General features: G+C 55.8%; 1 protein-coding gene across 7 annotated transcripts in view; it reads right to left on the reverse strand.

The window, feature by feature from the left end:
* Positions 1 to 29: 29 nt before the first annotated feature.
* Positions 30 to 24,177, reverse strand: part of EPN2 (epsin 2) — a 52,172-nt gene continuing 28,024 nt past the window's right edge. For 2 of the 7 annotated variants that reach the window (XM_069542950.1, XM_069542951.1), the window contains exons 3-9: positions 12,357 to 12,469; positions 10,978 to 11,070; positions 10,144 to 10,318; positions 6,268 to 6,441; positions 5,940 to 6,026; positions 3,734 to 3,946; positions 30 to 2,531 (exon numbers count right to left, since the gene is read on the reverse strand). In XM_069542950.1, coding sequence (XP_069399051.1) covers positions 2,233 to 2,531; positions 3,734 to 3,946; positions 5,940 to 6,026; positions 6,268 to 6,441; positions 10,144 to 10,318; positions 10,978 to 11,070; positions 12,357 to 12,469 — 1,154 coding nt within the window. In that variant the 3' untranslated portion in view covers positions 30 to 2,232. Of the gene's footprint in view, positions 2,532 to 3,733; positions 3,947 to 5,939; positions 6,027 to 6,267; positions 6,442 to 10,128; positions 10,322 to 10,977; positions 11,071 to 12,356; positions 12,470 to 24,177 lie in introns of all 7 variants that reach the window. The other 5 variants (XM_069542948.1, XM_069542949.1, XM_069542945.1 and 2 more) reach the window with 3 other exon arrangements.

A 24,177-nucleotide genomic window follows, 5' to 3' on the forward strand; every position in this document is an offset into this window, starting at 1 on the left:
GCAGGGGAAGGACAGAGCCAGAAACCGCATCATGATACAAATGATAAATTATATTTATACAGTAAATAAAGTATCAATAGTCAATACGAGTTCAAAACCAGCCACCTGCCCCTGGACTGAGAACGGCTGGGTGACACCCCCACCATGGCACCTGGCAGGAGGGTGCTTGATGGCACACATCCCACACTCTGGCAGCGCCAGTGGCTTCATGATCAGTGCAACGGGCAATGGGAAGAGGCACCTGGGGACGGGTCTGATCGGGGACGGGAGATGAGGCTGCCTGGGCCTCGGAGGCCCATGTCCCGTCAGGAAGGGCTCTTAACTGATGAGGAATCGCTGGCCCCAGCACCCAGCAGTGTGGTCCTGCCACCTGTGCAGGCGTCAGCCCATCCCTCCCTGGGGGAACATCTTGCCCCGAGCCCACCCTCCCCTGGGCCACTGGGAGAGGAGAGCCGGTCCGGCCTTCCTGATGGCTCAGGAGCCCACAGTCCAGCCCAGGTCTCTGGGCTGGAGGTGGCCCCCAGGTGGAGGAGCAGAGTGAGCTCTGTCAGCCTCCCGTGCCCAGCACTGCAAGCAGAGGGACCTGGTGTTAACTGCCCTTGGTGCTAGAGGCGAGACGTCCACTGTGGAAATGGAGACTGACGTGCCCACCAGGCTAGCTGACCAGACATGGGGCTCGGGGCCAATGTCCCTGCTCTGGGGAGGAGTGAGTCTCTTCTGATCTTTGTGACTTAATACTTTTTTAAATTGTGGTGGGTGGGGCAAAGGAAGCAGGGGAGAGGGAGGTAAGATTAGTGCATGTTTGTTAGTATCTTTTCTGTATAAGAGTGATTTTTTATTCTCTCCAAAGAAAGAGATAGTTATTTCTACATCACAACATGTGTCTGGAGGGCAGGTGAGTGTGTGGGAGCCAGGCCTGGGCCGCAGCCCATCAGCCTAGGGCTGCCCCAGGAGCCACAGCAGAGGCCCACTGGCCCCTGACAAGGCGCCAGCACTGTCCCCACCTCTGCCCTGAGGGTGGGCTTAAGGGGGAGGTCACAGAGACAGGGTTCCATCCCATGTTTCCACTGTAAACGCAAGTCTTGTTAACTGTGCATGCCTTCAGTCACAGAAGTTAGCTGATAAAACCTGGTGAGTCACATTCATATGTTAGATTTTGTCTTTAACTTCATGTTGGTACATCAGTAAGAAAAATAGCCTCTCTCTTAGGATCTAGCCAAAAAGGCTGAAAGTCAGTTTGGTAATTTACCAAAAAAGGGAGTTAAAGGAAAAGGCAACTGGAGGCTACAATTTTTTGTTACTATTGTAGGTTTTTCTTTTTTTTTTTTTAATATCTTTTATGTGTAATCAAATTCCCATATTTTTCCTATAAAGAATTTGCTTTAGTTTTTCCATAAGGCATTTTTTTGTCTCTTTGTATTTAAATTTTCTTAGAGTTAAAACCATAAATAAGAGAATTTAAACCACTAACATGACACTGCCAATATCTTAATTCAGCCAGACCTGGTAAATTCTATCAAAACTAGACAGTTAAATAAGAACCACGTTATAAAAATATTAGCCAAAAAAAGACTATTTGATAATTCTGCAAACTCAAATATGAAACTGTACTAAACAAAATCTGTGCAAACGCATACAAGCATGGAGCACGTGGCAGGGCTACGCTCAGGTTAGTTTAAAGCTTCTCTAGTGGATTTAATTCAAGAGTTGTTCCACGGTGGTGGCGTTCACTTTGAACTCACACACGAGTCAAAGAAAAGAAACACGCACAACTGCGTCCCCAAAAGGTCAGTGTCTGAGGGTGCCGGCACTCCATCCAGTCCATACCTGGGGCTGCCCGGGATGTCCCTGGGGCTAGGGGTGGGGGCCAGGTCCCGGGCGAGAGTGTCCCAGAGACCCTGGGCTGAGGCTGGACTGGTACTGCACATGGCCACCGCCTCGGCCAAGCCCCCAAGAGCTGGCAGATCCCCACGGAGGCAACGGGGTGGCCAGGCTGGGTCAGGGGGACCCCACACGACATAGGCCCGGGGACCTGCATGCTGTGTGATGCCTCTGTCTGCCGCCACCGCTCGCCCCTCAAACTGAGGCCCGGGACCACAGAGACACCCTCTACTCAGGAAGCCAGACGGGACACCCTGATACCCATCCCCCTGCTCCCCGACCCCTTCCACAAGTGACAGTCCCTGCTCGGCGTCCTTGGCACGGATGCTCTGCACGGGTCCCAGCCGGGCACTAGAGGAGGAAAGGGTTGGTTGTGCCAGTGGCCTGAGTTGCCGACGGGGGTACACCCAGGCTGCCCACCATGTTCATTGCAGCAGGGCCCAGGGGCGGCAGGGAGGAGCTGCTGGCCCCCAGGCCTGGGTGGGAGGCCGTGGAGGTCATGGAGGCCACAGCTACAGGCTCTACGCCTGGGCTAGGACCAAAGGATGCACTGCCCCCTAGCACTGGGCTCCCCCGCAGCTGGTTCAGCGTCAGCGGCTGCGGCTGGTTCACCTGGAAAGGGTTGACAGGGGCCGAGGCCGTGGCGGCACCTGGGGAGAGAGTGGGAGGAGCAGTGGCTGTGCTCAGAGCAGCAGTGTCCCTGGGCCCTGAGGCTGGACTGCAATGCCAGGGAGGCCACCCAGGCAGCCCCACCTCTGGGTGTGATGTCCAGAGGAGGAAACTCAGGCTGTGAGGAGCCAAGTGATGGGCCAGGCTGACAGGACCAAGCGCCTACTCCAGGCGGGCACCCTGGGTACCGTCAGCAGCAACCACAGGTGCGGGGAGAGAGGGGAGCCACGGGGGAGGTGGGACGAGCAGTGCAGCCTGAGAGCAGCCCCCACATGCTGTACCTGGGGACCCTGACCTCATGAAATCTCTGAGAAGTCCCGCAGTCAAGGAGAGACGCAGACCCCTATCCCTTCAGGAGCTCGTGGCTGGGACTTCTGCACTTTTGCTCGAGGCTCTCAGAGCTCGGCACTGCCAAGTCCTCAGGCCAAATGCCCTGAACGTGACCCGTTCCTGACCTTGGAGAGCCCAAGGAAAACTCGGGGAAGGGCGGGGGCTCCTTAACGAAGAGGGTTGCCTGGACTGGGGCTGAAGGGTAGATCTGACCCTCCCACCTGGGGAGAAGCAAGACAGCCGGGCCGGTAGGACAGAGCATGTGGCGGGGACGGTGAGCGGCTCACGCAGCTGAGGGTGTGAGCACACAGGGGCTCGGGACTGGGGTGAGACATGGAGCCCTGGCCACCGACTCAAGGGCTGGGGACTGTCCTGCAGCCGTGTGGAGCCCCTGTCAGTGGAGAGCCCACCAGCAGGGAGGATGGGCTTGGGACAGAGGGCAGAGTTCCGGCCCCAGAAGAGGCAGAACCCAGAGCAGGGGCAAACGGCTTGGCAGAGGACCCAGCTACACTCACCCGAAGCAGGGGCAGCCAACCCTGGCTCCCCTGGCCCCCAGAACTGTCCCAAACTGCTGCTCTCTAGAGGATCTCCCGGGCTGGGGCACCAAGCCAGGAGCAACTTCTGCTCAGTGGTCTCAACTGAGAGGAGGGGCTGTTTTCCAGCCCCTCACAAGGCCCCAGAGAGGCCCCAGCGCTGGCCCAGGATGCGGGTGCTTCAGAGCACGCTCCCTACCTGCCTATGGCCTGTGGGAAAAGTCCACCCAGGGTTGGAGGGGAGGTCAGCACCCACAGGCCTGCCCTAGGGCCACTCTCAAGAAGGGTGGATGGCTTGGGGAACCCAGGAAGCCACATACCTGGTGCTAAGAAGGGGTTGAGGGCTTGTGCCGGTGGGGCTGGCCTGGTTACCAGTGAGTCCAGGTTGACCAGGGCCGCGTTGGGGCCCAGGAAGGACTCTGGGGTTTTCCGGGCACCACTGGGCTTGCTCGAGGCGACGGTCAGGGGCTGAGACTCAAAGGGATCAGGGCTGCAGGTTCCATTGTTCTGGGCCGGCGGAGAGGCCGCCTTGGCTGCAAGACAAGGGCACACACGGACCAGTGAGCTTGGAGGGCAGGGGCCCAAGACAGGCGGATCCCACCCTGCAATGTCCAGAACCCAGATGTCCTCAGATGCTACCTTGCTGGGGAAGTGCACAGCTACTCCAGAGGATAGGACGTTGATGGCAGAGCTTTCCCAACAGTCCCAAACTGGAGCTGCCAGCAGCCACAGCGTAGGGCTTGCACCATCAGACCCGAGTCCAGGGACAGAAGGCGTGAGGAGGGAGACCAACCAAGAGAAGCAGGGACCAACAGTGCGGCACCGTCTCCACACACACGACAATAGCATTGTGGGTTGGTGGCTACACACGAGTAAATTACATCTTGCGGATGTTTTCTTTTTTTTTAAGTTTCTACAATGAACGTGAATCTCTCAACAGTAAGAAAGCAAATGATTTTTAAAAATTCAACCAATAGAGGGTGTACTGAGACAGGCCAACAGGACATGGATGCTCTGCCAAGATGTGAGAAGGCAATGTGGATGTGGGTTCCTAGAAATGGTGGTGTCTTTGCTCATTGTTCCTGCAGCTCCACGTCCAGGAGCCTGGTCTCGAGAAATACCACACAGAGACACACAACCTAGAAGTCAGCCTGAAATGTCCTCTCTTAAGTGAAAGATTCGGTAACATTGCTGAGATACTACAAATCTATTTCTAAAGGACTTTTAATGCTGAGAGAAAATGTTTTCAATCTGTTTTTCTAAAAAATCATGGGGGCAGGATTGGACTCTCTCACGCCACTGTGAGTTCAACGACAAAGGCTGTACGTAAGAGCTCAGGAAAAGTACTAGAATGAAGCTTGATGGCCACGAGCACATGGAAGAATTGGAAATGATTCTCATTTTCTTCTGTAAGCTTTTCCAAGCTTTCTATTGATACAGTGGAACTCCTTTGGAATCAGGATAAACACTTCGAAGGCCCAGGGAAGCGTGTTCCGACTTCTCACTAGGTGCGGGGAGCAGGTATGGACAGTCAGGTTGGCTGTGGAGGACGCACGGAAGCTTGCTGCTTTCTTCATGTGGCAAAACAAAGAGCCCAGAAAGCAGCAGTTCTAAGGCGCTTCCAGCCCGTCAAGCCACAAGGCCTGGGGGTGGCGCGGGGTGCCAGGCTGCCCGTACCTTAGACCAGCCCTGCCCAGCTACTGGGGGAGGCACAGGAGGCAGTGGGAAATGGGGAGGGGGAGCTGAGAGGAGAGAGCAAGGAGCAAAGTTCCTCTGGCAAGAGGGGTGGCCCTGGGGATGCTCTGTCCCCAGCCCTGTGCAGTGTGTAAAGAGGGCATCCGGACCCTTCCTCTGCCCGCCACCCTGACGCCTCCCAGCCTAGGGGCACAATGGGGAGGGGTCAGGCCTCCTGCACAGCGGCTGGTGGGCAGTGCAGGAGCTGCTTGCGTGTTTATCTCTCTGTGTGTGCACACGCACAAGTGTGTATGTGTGTCTGTGTGTGTGCATGTTTGTATGTATGTGGATACATGTATGTGTGTGTATATCGTGTGTGCATGTACAGACGCACTTGTATGTGTGCATGTCTGTGTGCACATGTGCGCACGTGTATGCACGTGTATATGTGTGTCTGTGTAAGCATGTGTCTCTGAGTGTATGTGTGTGCATATATCTGTGTGTGTGTGTTTGTGTCAAAGATGCCTGCCCATACAGAGACCTGAGTGGTCTAGAAAAGGGGGCGCCTCTGGGGAGCTGGGAGGAAGAAGGCAGATGGAGGTGGGGCAGGGGCCACGTGGGGCTGGAAGCCAGGGCAGTAGCCTCTGCAAGCTGCCCCAGGGCAGGAGGCCGAGGCAGCCCAGCGAGAGGACAGAAAGCTCAAGGGCATCCACTGCTGCCCCGAGTCACTCCAGTTCTGAGTCAGACAAGAGCAAAGTGCGCGGAGTCACTGGGCTCACGACTGTCATCCCTGCAGAGACGGAGTTGGTCAAGGGCATAGGACCGGGCGGAAACCACCACCACCTCATGTACCTGCTTTTTTTGAAGTTCGAAGGTTGTCAAATTCAGAGAAGTCATCTTTAATTGTACCATTCAGATTACTGAAGAGATCGAAGGACCCTGGAGGAGAGAGTGGTGGTGACTGTAGGGGGCCTCCACTCCCTGCCTTCCATTGCCCACCTGGGCCGGGGTGGGCAGGCATCTCTGCCCCTTTTGGGGAGAACTGGAGAGCCAGCTGAGGAAAGGGAGGTGAAGCACAAGCTTGGGTTACCAGGTGGGCAGGGCGGGGACCAGGAGAGGGACTCCTCATGCAGAGTGGGGTGCTCATACTGAAGCAGAGGAGCCAGGAAGGGGGTCTCACCAGAGGAAGACACAGGCTTGGCAGCTGAGGCTGCAGCCCAGGGGTCAGCGGCTTTCCCAGTGCTGGGGGCTGGCTGCTGCGGGGCAGCCCAGGGGTCCGAGCCCTTGGGAGCAGAGTGTGTGCTGGCTCCAGTGGGTGGCCCCCATGGGTCGACAGAGGTGGCTGGCTTGGCACCTGTGGAGAGGTAAGGTTGGCTCAAAGATGCCCGCTGAAAGGGCTGGACAGCCGGAGTGAGAGAGGGAGGGGCAGCCCTGGGTGGTAGGAGCACCTGGGGGGAGAGGACCGCAGAGCCTGCTGGCAGACCCGTGTGCTTCACAGAGCACAGGGCACACACCTGGGCACCACCACAGCAACTCGGTGGGTCTGGACAGGCCCTTCCCTGAAGGACAGACAGACTTCTACGCCTGGGAACAGTCCGTGGGGAGGGGGCTGACTCCAACAGCACCCCCATGCCGGCTCTCCCCCTTGGAGCATTACAAGTGCCCACACCCTGCCCCTGCGCCCTGTCCCAATGGTCAGCACCTCCCCTGGGCGAGCAGTGCAGGGCCCCTGAATCAGGTGCCCAGCAGACACAACACAAGGCTGTGTTCACATGTTTTATTTGGGAGGCTTAGCTGTGCTGCTTTCCTGTGTGACGTTCCACTCTGGGACAGAGAAGGCGAGGCGGGTGTGTTTGTGTGGCCGCCGCTCCCCAGGAGCCCCTCACAACTCCCCTTGACCCCCATGCGGTGCTGACTCTGTTCACCTCCCAAGGGGCTGCGTTTCTCCACATTGCTCATCAGTGGCGTTCTTTCCACATCTGGCCGCTGATTCTCTTCCATGAGTTACAAACACCTTCTCACGGATTTTCCCTTCACCCTCCTTAAGGGGTCACTTGAAAAATGGAGAAGTTCTCAACTGGGATGGGGCAGGACCCCCGGGATTTTTCTCTGATTTGTGCTTTCTGGGACAAGCAGGAGCTCCATCCCCACACGTGGCCTCAGTAATACTTTTTACTTTAGTTTTTATTTCCATAAGGGATTTATAGAACTTTTGTAAAAGTCCTAGGGACTGGTATGTTTTTAAAACTTCATTTCCTAATTACCTTTTTGTTATGCAGAGAAACAACTGAAGTTCACATAGTAATTTTCATATCCAGCAATCTTACTAAACTCAGTTCTAATCACTCAAATTCATCCTATTTATTCTCACAGTAATTCTTCTCACAGTAATTCTAATAATAACTCTCAATTCCAATAAACCCCTCCCTGGTAGCTACGCATTCTCTCCCATCTCTCATAAAGGATGGCGGCGGAGCTCTTTGAGTTCCTTTTCTTCCTATTTTGCTGCAGTGGCCAGGACCACCCGTCCCAACGCACAGCAGGGGCACAGGCTGAGTTCATGCCTTGCTCTTAAACATTTACCATTAAATGGCACCATTTACCATGACAGGCTTTCTCCTTTCAGAAGCTGATGATCAGGTTACAGAAGCTCTACATTATTTCTAGTTTGCTAATACTTTTGCAATAAACAGCTGGTGAATTTTGTCAACTTGTTTCTGCCTTTACAAAGATGACTGCATGATTTTTCTCTTTGGGTTTATTAATATGGTACATTAATACATTTCCTGGGGATTCCCAGGTGGCTCAGTAGTAAGGAATCTGCCTGCCACTGCAGGAGATACAAGTTCAATCCCTGGGTCGGGAAGACCCCCTAGAGAAGGAAATGGCAACCCATTCCAGTATTCTTGCCTGGAAAATTCCATAAACAGAGGAGCCTGGTGGGCTACAGTTCATGGGGGTCGCAAAGAGTCAGACACAACTTAGCAACTAAACCACCACCATGCATTTCCTGACTTGGTTCTTGCAAAAAAGGCTTTTCATAATGTACTATATCATTTTTATGTTTTTCTCACTTTGATTTTGCAATTGCTTCTTTGCTGAGGGTTTCTGCATCTATATTCCTAAGTGAGCCTGGCCTCCCATGTCTGTTCTCACACTGGGCTTCTTCTGTCTGTTTCTGGTATTAAGGTTGTGCTATCCCACAGGAGTTTGTGTGAAGGGGAGGTATTTCCTGCGGGATGTCAGACCTCCCAGCAAAGCTTGTGGGGTGATCAGGGGGTGAGGGGGAGGTGCGTGGCTGACTCGGGTCCTTTAGTGACTCTAGGACTATCCTGTTCACAGGTGTCCTTCCACCAGTGTGGCTGAGTGTGATTTTATCCACTTGATCCAAGTCCTTAGGTTTGCCAGCACAGAGCTGGTAAACTCTTCTCACTCTCTGCTGAGTCTCGGTAGGATCTCTCTCGAGGACGCTGGCTCCACTGCTGGATGAAGCTGGCCCAAGCGTAGAGCCACATGTCTGCACTGGGGCCATATATGACTAGTGTCCTGCCCATCAGATTGCCTCCTTGACGTACTTGGGGTGCAGTCCCGCCCTGCAGCCCCCATGCCACCTCCTCACACAGCCCAGAGTAAAGTGCATGAGAACCAAGGAGCTGGCCCTGGGTCGGGTAAGGAGCAGCAGGCAACAAGGCGGCAGGCCACAAACCACACGAGGCCACTCCAGCTGTAGTCTGATGAGCTCCAAACATGCTCTTAATTTTTTAAATTCACTGTCAACATTTAAAGGTTTGATTTGAAAATTTAAGGTTATGGACTTTCCTGGTGGTCCAGTGATTAAGAATCCGCCTGTGAATGCAAGGTACCTGGGTTTGATCCCTGCTCTGGGAAGATTCTGCATGCCGTGGAGCAGCTAAGCCCGGAGCACCACAACTACTGAGCCTGTGCTCCAGAGCCCACGAGCTCCAACTAGAGAGCCTGTGCACAGCAACGAAGACCCAGCACAGCCAAAGATAACCACCCTTTGTTAAAAAAATTTCTAGGTTTTCATCATCTCTTACTGCTTAATAGTCATACAAAATATGATTTAATCTATAAAATGGAATATTCAGCCATAAAAAGGGGTGAGGTAGGAATGTGCATTACCATGTGGATGAACTCTGGAAACATGCCAAGTGGAAAGCACCAGGGCCACGTGCTGTGTGATCCCAGGGCAGGGCCACTCCCTGCGCCTGTCCCGGTCCCCACATGGGAGAACAGACCCTGGCATTTGGTACACTTCAGCAAACTGCTAGGGAACTGAGCTGAATACAAAAGATGGGGTTCTGGTTTGCAGAGACAAAGGCCCCAAGAGACATGGGCACAAAAGATACAGCCAAAGTTGCAAGACAGGATGTCCACAGATCAGCCATGGCAGCAGGGTTGAGTGTACCTGGGGGTGCTCCCAGAGCGGCGAGCTGGCTGCAAAACCGTCACAGAGCCTGTAGCCAAGCCCTGCCCAGCTATCAGGAAGCCCATGTGCCCAAGGTTACCACCTAGATGAAACAGATGGTGCCACGCTCATGTCTGGATCACCTGTCACAAGTTCACTTTATGCTGGCATTAAACAGAACTCTAAAATGTTCATTTAGCCTATTAAACAGATTTCCTATTGCTTTAAATAGCAAGTAAGAATTATTTTAATTTGGTCATTTAAGCATGTCATAATTTCTTGCTAATCACAGCAACTCAACTCAGACATTTCACGCCATATAATACAGTTTCTTAACCCGGGTACAATCCTGAGGCTGAGGATTGATGTGTGTTCCAGAGGAGGGACAAGCCATTTCCAGTGCATGTGGGAAGCGGAAGAGAAATGTGCCCAAGCAAAGTTCCTCACAACAGGACGAAACAGAGCTCTGAACCAACGCCCTCAGGAGGGTGTTACAGGGGGTGTGGAGGCCTGGACACCCACCCCGTCACCTGGACCCAAGCCCACCATTGCCAGGTGAGCAGAGTGCCCATAGCCCCTCCCTCATCCAGCAAGTGCGCAGGGGAGATGTACCAGGGGGGTCTTTACCGAACGACGGCCAGGGGTCCGAAGTGCTGGCCGGAGCTGCCGGTGCGCCCCAGGGGTTGGTCTGGCTGGCAGAGGTGGATGGGCCCCAGGGCTCTGCCTTCTGGGCAGCAGGGCCCGTGCTGGGCAGGGCGTCCATCAGGTCCAACAGCGTGGTCTGCTGCGGGTGGGAGCTGTGCTGCTGAGATGAGCAGGGTAGGGGACAGGTGAGCTCTGCTGCCTGGCAGCACAAGTTCACCCATCACCAGCACCTGCCTGGGGTCCTCCCAGAGAGGCCTTTGGGGGCCCAGAGGACCACAGGACGCCCAGTGCCCCACATCACCACTTCCCAGTGAAGAGCCGGCTCCACCCTACAGGCCACGTGCTCTCTGTCGACCGGGCCTCAGGGTCTCCTGGGAAAACGCAGGCTCTGCCTCCTTCCAGGCGCTGTCCGTTGACACACCTGGCCCCGCGGTGGCCAGCGTCACCCAAGGCCCTCTCTCCCAGGGGCTGGCTCACCCTCCCACCCTCCTGGCCATCCTGGCTGCTGTCAGGGCCCGCAGCACTGTAACGGGGGGGGGGGGGGCCAACGGAGCCCCTGGCCCTGGGGGGAGCTCTGCCTTCCGACAGGATGGCTGTCGGGGGCAGAGCAGTCACCTTTAGGTCTCAGAGCACTCGATGTGCAGCTTACGAAGCAGTGGCTGGAGCCACGTGGCTGGGGGCTGGGAGCTGGGAGGGGTCACGGGGCCACCACCCAGGCGCAGGTGTGCCCTCCGCCCTCCCTCACTCCTGCTGTCACACCACGGGGGCGGGCCTGGGGGGTCTCACACAGGGACCCCAGCCCTGCGAAGCACTCACCTCTTTCTTTTTTGGAACTTTAGCCGTGTCTCGGCGGCTCTCCTCGAGGGCCATCTGCAGCCTGAGGTCATCGCCCCGCCTAAGGCGCTCTTCCTGTGGAGTACAATGGACCTCGAAGCTGGTGGTTATGGCCACAACATCGCCACCCAGCTAGACCCTCCCGCCACAGCCAGAAACTAAAGCTGTGTCGCCAGTCACTTCAGAGGAGGGTCTGAGGACAAGGTGGACAGCGAGTATCTCCCGTCCCCTCCGTGTGCCCAGGGTCCCCACCCACCTATGTGACTCCCACCTACTTCCAGTCCCACCAGGGAGCCCAGGTCACAGGCACCACAGACAGAGAGGAGAAGAGGAATACTTATAAAATGCTTTCTCAGAGTGAAAATGACTTTAAATTCTTTCTAATTATGGAAGCAATATGTCTCCTCATAAAACACAAATAATCGGGAGGGGAAAAAAAAACAAACACAAACAATCCAGAAAGGAACTGGAAGGGGGACATGTCACAGGCCGTTTCACCCTGACCCCCACTGTGCTTCCAGAAAACCAGTGTGTTCCTATTTTTGATTTTTAACAGAAATGGTCCATTGTATTTTATATTTATTCAAAGCACAGTCACCATATATGACTGGGCTGCTCGAGCTTTTACAAATGGGTAATATAATGATTAAATGTAAGTGAATACACTCATTGTGTCTTATTTACTCTTAAGATGGGATAAGGAACCACACTGGATGGGCATGTCCATCCGCCCCGTTTTCCCTGTGAGCTCTCTGTACCTCCCTTGAGCCGCCAGGGGTGGGGCGGGACCCATAGGGAGGTCTGGTGGACTGAGGGGCCGCCCTGGGGGCTGTCCGTTACTGTGGACCTTACAGGATAGTCCAGTCACAGGGGGACCAGCCACACTGGGACCGACGGCTGCCTCCATGTGATCCCCTGCCTGTCCCTCATGGCACTTCTAAGCGAGAGGGTGAACAGCCATGCCACACTGCTTCGCCCTTTTTAACCACAGGACAGCAAGTCAGGACTGAAAGCGGCAGCAGAGGGCCAACTCCTCTGAAGGCCCTCTGGGCCACTCCTTCCTCTCCTTCGCCATCTTCACGTGACGCGTGCTCGTAACAGGGAGACCAAACACACGCCCTTCTCTGGACGTTAGCACTCTCCTCTCCTGGGCCCTCCCTCCAGCCTCTGTCTTGTCCTTTTCCGGGTCCAGATGCTCTCCAGCCACCTTGTGGATCATATTCTGCACGCAGGGTGCAGAGGGAGCATCTCGTGAAGCACCTCTGGCAGGTGCGTCCCAGGACCAATGTCCTGAAAGCCTTCCCTCCGTGTGGCTGTGCCCGGGCCCTCCCCACTGGGCGCGCGTCCCTGCCAGCACCCACCTGCTCGGCCACCTCTCTGCTCATGGCCAGCGCCAGCTGCAGCTGCAGCTCCTCTTCCCCACTCGTCTGCGGCCTTGCCTGCTCCAGCTCCGAGGACACCCGTGGGGAGGTGGCTGTGGGGGATGCAAAGTCACCGTGAAGGACCTGTGTTCCCCGGTCAGCCACCCGCTCCCGCCTCACACCCATGGGTCCACCTGGGCGGGGAGAACGGGTGTCTGTGACCATCTCAAGGTCACAGCTGAGGAACATCATAAGCACACCAGCCGCCCAGCACCCACCAGGAAAAAATATCCTGGGGCACAGACACGGCCAGCTCCGACCTCTCGAGGATCAGACCTGCCCCCACGGCAGAGCTGCACGGCATCAAGGAGGGGAGCTGAGTTTTTACAAGATTGGGGGAACAGTTCTGGAAAAGCTGGGTCATCATTCAAAGAAGCCCAAGGCCTCTGTGGACTCACGGGTCCTCTCAAGACCTCCTGACTCCAAACGCTGCTTCAGCCTAAATCTCCCACTTAAGCCTGCCTCTCAGGATCTGCTTCTATGGGAGAAATTAACTGGTGGGGAAGAGCTCAGATACTGAAGTTTCTAGATGGCTGTGCTCTGGCTACAGAAAGGCGGAAGAACCAAGACTGAGCTGGAGTCCCTGAGCTGTCCAATGGGCAAGGCTGCAGGCCAGTTTGGGGCAGCCTGTAAAGGGCTACGTCTTATCCTACATTTAGGAAAGACACGTAAACACAGCAAGGAGACTGCATCTGGAACAACCAGGCCTGGAGCACAGTGTGTTCACTATGATTCACGGTCAACCAAGAGAAATGGTTAAAAACAAAAAAAAGGCCAACTGCCTCATGTGTACTCCAAGCTAATGAAGAGGTCAAAGAGCAAAAAACACTGCAGTTAGGAAAAAACACAAAGATGCTTTTCTAAATAAAATCAAGTCTAATCCCAGTCCATCACCCCAATTTTCCAAAGCATTCCTTTAGAAATAAAGCTGGATGGTAACAAAATGTCCTCAAATCTATCTTAACAATCCTATTTCTTAACAACATCCCCAAACAAAAGCATGTCTGGTCCCCAAAGTTCAACTCTGCCCATCACAGACGGCAGACTTTGGCATCCTTGTGCTCTAGAAGCAAAGCCACCACCCAGACTGACAAGAACAAGGGAAGCGGGACAGCTGGGGACAGTTGTGGGGAACAGGAGGAGGCTCTCCCATGACCAGAGTGGCTGTCTCATCCAGGTCACAGCCCTATGGGCCACCCGCTCCCCGCCAGCTCCTGATGAATGGTCTCTGAGGCTGCCTCACGAAACCCTCAGTTTATAACAAACCCTGCATATCTACCATCCTCCACTTATTCCCAAAGGGGAAACCAGGCCCCCAGGTCCCACCTTATACCCCCAAAGGGCTCTGAACAGAGGGCCCCATCTTGGCAGGGAAAGCTGAACTTGGCTGTGCAGCCACAGAACCTGACTTGCCTGGGACAGGATGAATGGGCCGGGGCTCTGCAGGGCCGGCCGGAGAAGTGAGGCGCCCTGTCCTCGGTGCCTCTCTGCACAGCTGCGCGGCCAGCCCGGCTTCAAATGCAAATGTGCACGTCTGTGTCCCCCCAGCTGACGCTGCTGGAATAATGTGTGGCCAGCACACACGGAAATAGCTCACCACATCAATGTGGAAATCAGACAAAGGGTATTCCCCTAAATGCTGTGGTTTTTATAAGCGGATGCACGGCTCTCGGTCGTGCAGATGGCAGAATTCACAGCCACCAGCCCGGAGTGTCAGCTGAGCGCACACGGGCCTCAGCTGCGAGGGCGGCGTCCGGTGGAGATGCTCCTGCCTTAGTGACAGCATCTCGGCCCCACAAAGGGCCTCTTGTGCCTGAGAACAGGACAGTGAGCACAGAGCCTGAAAGGGTCCTCCGGCCACCAGAGTTTGGCCGGGCCCCACTCTGAGGGCCTACCACTCACGGGGCAGTAGGAGAAGCAAGCCCCCTCAGGTCTCTGCTGCTTTCTGCCTCACCCATGCTCTCCTGGGAAGGCAGGCCCTGTGCACACAAGCTCATCACCCTGGATGCACGAGCATGTCCCTGCCCTTCCCTGTGGTTGAGCCTGACCCGTGGGGAGGAGCGCAAAGCTGGCACCCCTGTGACGGGCTCCCATTTGTCCTGCCTGGTCCACCACCCTGGCTGAGGAAGCACGGGGGAGGTTGGACAAGGAGCCCACACAGGACCACATTTTCTCAAACTTCAGGCCAGGAGGAGAACCAGAAACCCACCCTCAACCTGGTACCTCCTGCAGGGCCACACCCCTTGACCCTGCTCACCTGCTCCGGGGGCTGGCCGACTGCACCGGGCCCCAAATGCCCCCTACAAGGCACTTCAAGTGCTCAAGGTTGGGGAATTGTGAAAAAAGAAAGTAAAGCACTCAAGGTAACAGAAAAACAGGAAACTGTCTCTTCTCATTGGCAACGTTCTGCAGTTTTCCTAGAGAGCTCGTCAGCGGCGTCTGCAGTCACGGATGCTGGTTGAAGGGCGCAGACTGCAGGCCCCCTCCCGCAGGCGGCTCTGCACGGGGACTTCCCGGAAAGCCGGGCACATGGGCTGGCAAGAAGGCAAGGGCCTGGCCATGCGGTGCCAAGAAGACCCCACCTGGGTCTGAGCACTGCCACCACCCCATGCCTGCCAGCAACACCAGGCACCTGGCCTGTCCCCACCCCACTGCAGCAGGGAGCTGCATCCGGATGCTATCCCTCCAGGCTTCTGCTTCCAAGTCTGTGAGGTGAGCGATGGGAGGGGCGAGAGGGGTGGGAAGGCCCGAGACAAGCTGCCCCCACCCTGGGGGCTGGCCCTGCCCAGGTCACTGCTCTCCACTCCACCCACAGCCACAAGACATCCCCTGTCTCACGGGGCAGAAACCACAGATGGACACCATGGTGGCCCACGGCCTACATGGGCTGAGGATTGTGGTTCTGGCAGCCGTGGCCTCCCCCTCCCCTTTCTGTCGGCCACCGAGGGAGGGGCTGTGGAGCTGGCGCTGACCCGCGCTGAGCCCAGGGCCGCTTTCTGCCCCTGGTGAGCAGGTTCCCGTTCAGCTAAGTTCCTTCCTCATCACTGAACTGCAGTGAAGTGCTTACTGGGCCTTCCTCAGCATGGCGACATCTTCCTGTGCTCCACAGGCTGTTTCCTGAGTCAGCAATGACCTCAGCCACCAAGGACACTCCCACGGAGAGCAGAGGCTTCTGACCCTGTCCCCTGGGAGACCTTCCAGGCCCACCCTCTCCCAGCTCACAAGGAGACAGCAGGAAAGACTGTTTTTAGTCGAGATGAATTATGAGAAAATAAGCTCAGATTACCCCAGGTAACATTGAAAGAGAGAAAATACATAAATATGTTGTGGAAATAACATGTCCACTGACTCAGTGGACTTGAGTTTGAGCAAACTCTGGGAAATGGTGGAGGACAGGGAAGACTGCTGTGCTGCAGTCCATGGGGTCGCGGAGTCAGACACGACAGAGCAACTGAACAACAATGTTGTGGAAAAGCCAAAAAGGTGCAGGATGTGAAGAGACTGAAGTACCACCACAGCCGGGTGACCTTCAGGACAAGAGGGGCTGGACCACGACCATGCTCTCTCTGCCCTTTGCCCACCACTCGGCAGTCCTGGCAAAACCCTGTCTAGATCCCATCGCAGACTCTACATCTGATTCCAGTTCACAGAAGCACAGGAAAAGGACTGAGGCAGACAAACCCAGACCAAGGGCTGCTTTGCAGGACGGCCGGCCCAGCATCCCAGCACACGAGGGCCATGAGCACAGTCAGACTTAAGGGACAAGATCCCGGGCAGTCTCCGTACAGACAGTTGGCTGCACGTCACAGTCAGAACAGTGGGCAGATGGGCACGCGGGCAGGGACGAGGCGGCCCAGTGGCTGCTGTCCACTCCATCCACTGTCAGGCTATGGGGGAGGGCAGATGCCAGAGCTTGTGTTAAATACTTCAGCGTAAGAGGAAGTGAGGCCCGGCCCACTCTTCCTGCCTCTACCCCTCTTCCCAGAGGAAACAGCTGCTGACATTTTCTCATGATTCCACCCAGAAGACATACACGCACGCCCTGCACATTGGCGTGCTTTCCTGACTCTCGCCCACCGGCCCCCTCAATTCCTGCCATGTGTGGGCTCCACCTCACCGCATCCCCATCCAGGCTGACGGTCTCAGCCTCAGAGAGGCAGCCCTGGTGAAGGGTGCGCCTGGAAGTCTGAGCCCAGACCTGGGCTTGCCTCTGCTCAATCCCTCACCTTGGCCTCCTCACCCACAGGATGGGAGACAGGGTTCCCGCGGCTTGGGCTACTGTGAGGACCAGACGAGTTCCTACGGGGGGCACCTGGCCAGTGCCTGGCGTGTGACAGTGGTACCACACCTGGCGTCTTGCCCAACCCTCAGCCCAGATGGGGTCCTGCCTCCCAATCCACTCCAAAACCAGGGCTGGGACCCAGAGATGAGGTGGCTCGCCAGGGTCCCACAGCCACAAGGGACGAAGGCCGACCTAAGGCCTTGCTCTTCACCATGACTGCTTCCCACAGAGGAGGGAGCCGGGGCCCAGGGAGGCCACTCAGAGTCGGCAGAACTCAAAAGCCAATGCCATGCTGTCCCCATGCCCTGAGCTGCTCGGAGCCCTCGGCCCTAACATTTGTGTACACCATGCCTGGCGCTTCTCCAGGCCAGAGGACAGCCCCTGCTCTCCCAGGGCCTGTGTCCAGTAAGGAGGGACAAGACGCACACACACAGGGGAGGGGGTGGGGACACTGGAGCATGGCCTGGGGGCAGGAAGCCAGGCTGCCAGGCAGAGAGCAGGTGGGACTTCACCAGGGTCGAGAGCCTTGCCCTGCCGAGGGGTCAAGGCAGAGCAGGCCCAAAGGTGTGAGGGCCTGACCCCCAGCACCTCAGAACACGAGTGGATTTGGAAATGGCTGTGGCAGAGTCCTCAGTGAGTGGTTAAGCTGAGGTCACACTGGAGCAGGTGGGTCCCACACCCAACGTGACCTGTGCCCTTACAGGCAGGGAAGAGATGGGGGCGAAGACATGAGGGGAGGGCGGCAGCCGTGGCCCGGGGACACCGAGGAGGCCTCCGGCAGCAGGAGCAGGGGGAGCATGAGGCAGGACGCTCCCTGCACGCGCGGGTCTCAGAGGCACAGGCCTGCGCACACCCTGATCCGGGCTTCCAGCCTCCACAGGGGACAAGACCTGTGTCAGTGCTGCTGCAGCCGCAGGTCCCAGGCTCTCCCAGCACACACGTCTGGGCCCTGCCTCCCGCACACTCCTGCCACGGGGAGGAGCTGCCTCTCGACTCTCTACTGCTCACACCCACCCCACCCCTGCTCTGCCACCCCCACACAGGCCCTAGAATCCTCCAGCTCCTTCCGGCCCTCAGGCGGGCTTCCCCTCCAGCCTCGGCTCTGGAGCCACCCCCTAGCACGTTCTCCCCACTGAGGTGCTCCGCAGGCAGGGGTTCTTCTCAGCCTGGCTCAGTGCAGACACCCCTGCCCCAGGCACCTAGAGCCCACAGACTGGGGGCCTCACCTGCGCTCCAGACCTGCCTGCCGCTAGGCCATCTCCCCGACCTGCCTCTTTCCACGCACCTGTGTGTTCATTTTCTAGTTTAGTTTCCAGTGAGCAGAAGCTGTGACTCCCAAGGGCACACCTCACACACTGGTCCCAACCATCCTGAGGTGTGCGAAAGCCAAAGCCCAGGAAGAAAGGAGGCAGCGCGGACGATGGTTGGGATGGGCGGCTGGGCAGAGACAAAGGCTGCCCTGTCGCTGGCTGGCAGGACTCAGAGCCCGTCCTAGCTGTGCTGCTCTCTTTGGGCTGCACAGTAAACCCTGTCCGTTACAAGGTCATCAGCTTGCAAAGTGGGAGCTAGGAGCTTGTCCAGAACAGGAAGCCATTTTTCCTCCTTGTTCTTTCCCGGGGGTTCCATGGTTCCTGGTGCTTTGGGAAGTCACACTCTTGGGTGGGGGGGGCAGGGAGCACCCGGGTGAGGGCCATACCCACAGCTCCCCAGGCAGGCGCTCGGGAGGAACGGGGTAGGGGGGGGTGCTATGGTCACCAGAACTTCAACAGAGACAGAACGCCCTCTTTCTTAATTCAGTCGTAAACTGAGATTACATGCCTACAGCAATTTCTTATAGAGCAACATTTACAAATAGGAAACTAACTTTTAAAATGAATATCCTGATGGAAATTTTCATCTACTAAACTAGCAAAGTAATGCTCAAAATTCTCCAAGACAGGCTTCAACAGTATGCGAACAGTGCTTCCAGACGTTCAAACCGGATTTAGAAAAGGCAGAGGAACCAGAGATCAAATTGCCAACATCCGTTGGATCATCAAAAAAGCAAGAGAGTTCCAGAAACACATCTACTTCTGCTTTATTGACTATGCCAAAGCCTTTGACTGTGTGGATCACAGCAAACTGTGGAAAATTCTTCAAAAGATGGGAATATCAGACCACCTGACCTGCCTCCCGAGAAATCTGGATGCAGGTCAAGAAGCAACAGTTAGAACTGGACATGGAACAACAGATTGGTTCCAAATCGGGAAAGGAGTACATCAAGGCTGTATACTGTCACCCTGCTCATTTAACTTATATGCAGAGGACATCATGAGAAATGCTGGACTGGATGAAGCACAAGCTAGAATCAAGATTGCCAGGAGAAATGTCAATAACCTCAGATATGCAGATGACACCGCTCTTATGATAGAAAGCGAAGCAGAACTAAAGAGCCTCTTGATGAAAGTGAAAGTGGAGAGTGAAAAAGTTGGCTTAAAACTCAACATTGAGAAAACTAAGATCATGGCATCTGGTCCCATCACTTCATGGCAAATAGATGGGGAAACAGTGGAAACAATGAAAGACCTTATTTTGGGGGGCTCCAAAATCACTGCAGATGGTGACTGCAGCCATGAAATTAAAAGACGCTTGGTCCTTGGAAGAAAAGTTATGACCAACCTAGAAAGCACATTCGAAAGGAGAGACATTACTTTGCCAACAAAGGTCCATCTAGTCAAGGCTATGGTTTTTCCAGTAGTCATGTATGGACTGAGAGTTGGACTATAAAGAAAGCTGAGCGCCGAAGAATTGATGCTTTTGAGCTGTGGTGTTGAGAAGACTCTTGAGAGTCTCTTGGACAGCAAGGAGATCCAACCATTCCATCCTAGAGGAAATCAGTCCTGAATATTCCTGGAAGGACTGATGCTGAAGCTGAAACTCCAATCCTTTGGCCACCTGATGCAAAGAACTGACTTTTGCAAAGACCCTGATGCTGGGAAAGATTGAAGGTGCGAGGAGAAGGGGACAACAGAAGATGAGATGGTTGGATGGAATCACTGACTCAACGGACATGAGTTTGAGAAAGCTCTGGGAGTTGGTGATGGAAAGGGAGGCCTGGCATGCTGCAGTCCATGGGGTCACAAAGAGTCAGGCACAACTGAGCAACTGAACTTAACTGAAACTAGACATTACCTTTCAGAAAAATCTCAGTACCCATTTTGGGCTCGGGGCTATCCACCAAGCATGGCCACTTCTCTTGCACCCCAGCTGGGGGCACTGCACCTGGGCCGGGTCTGCTGGGAAAACATCTGCCAAGTTCAAGACATGGTGGCTCAGAGGTTAAAACGTCTGCCTGCAATGCAGGAAACCTGGGTTCAATCCCCGGGTCGGGAAGATGCCCTGGAGAAGGAAATGGCAACCCACTCCAGTATTCTTGCCTGAAGAATCCCATGGACGGAGGAGCCTGGTGGGCTACAGTCCATGGGATCGCAAAGAGTCAGACACGACTGAGCGACTTCACTTTCACTTTCACTTTTCAACACACTTGTCCACTAACCTCACTTCCTGGAATTCTACATTGAAGACAAGACAATTCTACATCAAGACTCCTCGGAAAAGCAGCCTTCTGCCCAAAGGTATTCACCACATTGTTACCACACTGTGAGAACCTGGATACAATTCAGACAGGGTGGAGACTGTGATCCGCACGGTCCCTTCTCAGAGTGTGTCCCTCAGGCGGAGCGCTGTGTGAGAGCCTGTGACAGCACAGGGGATGTGCAAAACCGGAAGAGAGCACCACCTCAACCTGCTCCACGGACCCTAACCCACCCGAGCTCTAACCTCTGCAGTCAAGTGCAACTGTGCAGCAATGTGGAAATGCACAGCAAGTTATCTGAGTCAGCTGAGGGGTCCTCTGAGCCGCTGCATCCCGCCCACTGCGGGCAGGCTGAGAACAGCCTCTGACTCGCCTGCCCGGCCCCCTCCGGGCACTCCATGTGGCACACCGTCAAGGTGCCCACCCTCTCCCGAACTGGAGGCCCACAAAGGGCCAGGCCTCATCTGCGGACCATGAGCTCTCACTGCCCAGAGCCAGCCCTGGGCAAATGAATGCTGTAACCTTCTGAGATGTGTGCTTTGTTACAAACGACACGTGTGTAACACTGTTCTACCATGTATGCAATATAAAACATTAGATTCCTTCTGCTCCCACAAAACATACTTCAGACCCAGTTCCAGGTCTGTCCATACAGCTGGCTGTGGGGGATATGGGTATTGATCTGGCCCTCGCTTCCTCCTCAGAGTAAGAACTCTCCGGCTCTCCCCAGACAGATGGCCATGACGAGGCCCCACCACTGCCTGTGCCCAGAGGCCTGGCAGCTGGGGTGACGACGTCGTGATAGAAACGGCAGGGATCCAAACAAACCTGCAGGCCTAGAAAAGCATGCGCTTAGAAAAAACATTCAGAAGGACACCCCCACACGGGAACATCAGCAGTCTAAGGAGGTCACGGAGTGTGTCCGTCTTCCTTTTGCACTTTCTACATGATCAGGAGTAGACAGGCATTATCTTACAATGAGAAAACCAGCAGAGTTTCTTTTGTGCCACCCATGCTGAGCTTACCACCTAGACGTGGAGAAGCGGGCCACAGGCACACTGGCCCGATGGGGTTCGTCACTAAGTTGCCAGAAGGCCGCGGGAGGAGACCCATGGGCGCACTGCCTGCTGACTCTGACTTTCTGAAAGGGCACGGCTACCGGTCATCAGCTGGAGGAACGGGAGGAAGAACCTGAACTGGACAGGCTGCAGCCTCCGAGAAAACTCAGCAGCACGACCACGATGCCCGCGCCCACCCCGAGACTCCAGCCTGTCAGATGTGTGCCTGGACTCTGGGCAGCCAGCAGCTCAGGGAGCAGAGAAAGGGCACCTACAAAGTTGGAAACAGCCTTCACTACCAACAAAATCTAACCTCTTAAGAATCAGATGTTCTAGACTCAAAGCCTCAAGATATGGCACATTTCCACGTTTCTGGAAAAGCCCACAAAATGTAGTTCCAAAGGCTAAGTGTCAAGAAAAGGAAAAGAGGGCCAGTGTCCCAGCCTGAGACAACCACTGATGGAGATAGCACACCACACGAGCTGAGCTGACGGCCTGGCCTGGATCTCCGCTGCGTCTCACGAGGCCAGTCAGGGTGACCCCTCCATGCTGCATTCCAAGCCAGCATGTTCAAGGCAGATCCCCAGGGCCCAGGGGAAGCCCTCGCCTCACACTGGGCATCAGGCAGGTGCTCAGAAAGGATCACCCGTGACAGTGAGGGTACGAGACACAGAGAGGAAGGCACCCAGAACGGTGACACCACGTATCACTGGTTTGCCCAAACCTCATCCAGCACTTGAGAAACTCTAGGAAAACAAACTCACTCATTTTACCATTAATTTCTACCTCTAGCCCCAGAGCTGAGGCAGTGTGGGCTGTGGGTTGACCAACTTGTTGGCAGTGTGTGGAGGCACTGAGTTGAGGGGGCACCTGTGGGCCTTGGCTCGGGGGCTTTGAATGCAAGGAGCCCAGGAGAGCTGGGGGCCCCAGGTACTCAACAGGCAGGCTCGGGGGCACTGGGGACCAGCGGAAGTGTCACTCTGAAACACTCTGACTGCCTCCCTGCACCAAAGCCAGTACTCCCTCAGCGGGTGAGGGAAAATGGGCCCAGAACTCAACACAGTGATCCCACGAGCACTGGCAGGGTGGCCACAAGGTGTACAAGGCCCAAGTGAGGGGGCCACTTCCATGGCTGCTGGCCGCCCCGGTCAGAGCCACGCAGGGAGAGAGGAGAGGCGTTCTCTGTGGTGGGCCCAGGTGCCAAGGCAGTGGACTGAGCGCACTTCTTTGTAGGCTGCGGCGAAATCTGTTTTCAGCGTAGCCCACACCAGCTGAAGGTTGTCCAGGAGAGCTAGTAATCACCCCTAAAGCAAGCCTCACTTCCATCCCCATTGAGTCAGAGACCTCCAAACACTGCAACCTACAACTGATTGGGCAGCCAACTCTCTGCTTGCCAGGGTCCCGAGTCCCGTGGATTTCAGGAAGGACGGCAGGGAACTGAGAAGCAAAATCCACCCCATTTGGTCCTCTGCTCACCCGCCCGCATCACTGCAACATGGAGGATGGCTCCCGGCTGGGTGTGCCGGTGAGACAAGGACCAAACCACAGGTTCAGCCCAGGGGCCTGGTCCTCCCCACGTCTGGGGCTGCCGCCAGCACACCTCCAATCCCGCAGGGTGCGGGACTGGGAGAGCCTGACAGCCACCCAGGCCTCATGCAAAGCAAACAGCGGCTCCCCTGAGGCCTCTGGGTGAGGGGTGTGGAGAGGGGCGCAGGATAGCCAGGGCTCCCGGGAGAGGGAAGGACTGGCGCTGGGCTGCAGAGGGAGGCAAGGAGAAAGCTGGCTGTACTGGGCGACCAGGAGCATACCCAGCAGGCTGCCTGCATTTCCCACCTTGGGCTGTGGGGTCCCAAGAGAGGCAGGGCTGGGCCGGGTCATTGGCCGGACACACACACACACACGCGCGCGCGCGCGCGCGCGCCGTTAAGAGGGACAGGCAAGGCCAGGCCCCGCGAACAGACTCTGAACATGCAGCTCAAGCTTGGGCTCTCAGAGGTGGACCAACTCAGGGCCGCTGGGCAGGGAGGCGAAGGCTGAGGCCACGGGACCAGACACAAGGCCCCACCACCTCCTCCCAGCCCCGGAACAGTCTTCACTCAATGCATGGGACGTGGCTTCCGCTCCTACCCTCAGTCCTTGGGACTCAGGGGCAATGACCTCAAAAGGCAGACAGGAGAAAAGCAGCCCCCAGGGTCCTTACGTGAGCACTTCCAAAGAGGAGGGCAGCCTGGAGCCCAGCCTACCTGCAGCGGCCTTTCTTGGTGGAGAAGGGCTCCATAAGGGACACATACGACTTCACTTCTTAAGGGCAATCTTCCTTTTCTATCAACCTAGCGTAGGGGAGCCCCTGGAGCCCCAGACTGCATGCTCCATTTCTTTTAAGCGGCTTCACCAAGGTCCCAGGCTTTGCCTGAGTAGAGTCATCCAAACTAGGTGAGGAAACGACAGGAACTACAAGTTGGACAGGAATGCTGGCCTCTGAGCTTGACAATCGCTGAGAATCCCAGAGGCGGGAGCCCGACCCCACTGTCCAGATCTGCTCAACACAAATGTTACGAGTGGCAAGGCGACGACAAACCGAAACCTGCCAAACTAAATAAGCAAGGCCAACAGGGGGTCAAACTGCAAGCAGCTGCCTGAAATTTTTTCTTATGCTAACAGTGTTACTTATTCCAAAAGCAAAGGGTAGGGGTACCTGGACTTCTGTTTTCAGCCAGAGGCACAATTTCTGTGTCCCTCACCCTGCAGGCTACCAGGGCTGCAATGAGAAGGCAGAGGGGCACATTTCAGGGCCCATCTCCATGAACAGCTAGAATGCCAACATGGCTCCCTAGCCAGCCTCCGTCA

This window comes from Ovis canadensis, chromosome 11, assembly GCF_042477335.2.
Source record: "Ovis canadensis isolate MfBH-ARS-UI-01 breed Bighorn chromosome 11, ARS-UI_OviCan_v2, whole genome shotgun sequence".
Classification (NCBI taxonomy): domain Eukaryota; kingdom Metazoa; phylum Chordata; class Mammalia; order Artiodactyla; family Bovidae; genus Ovis; species Ovis canadensis.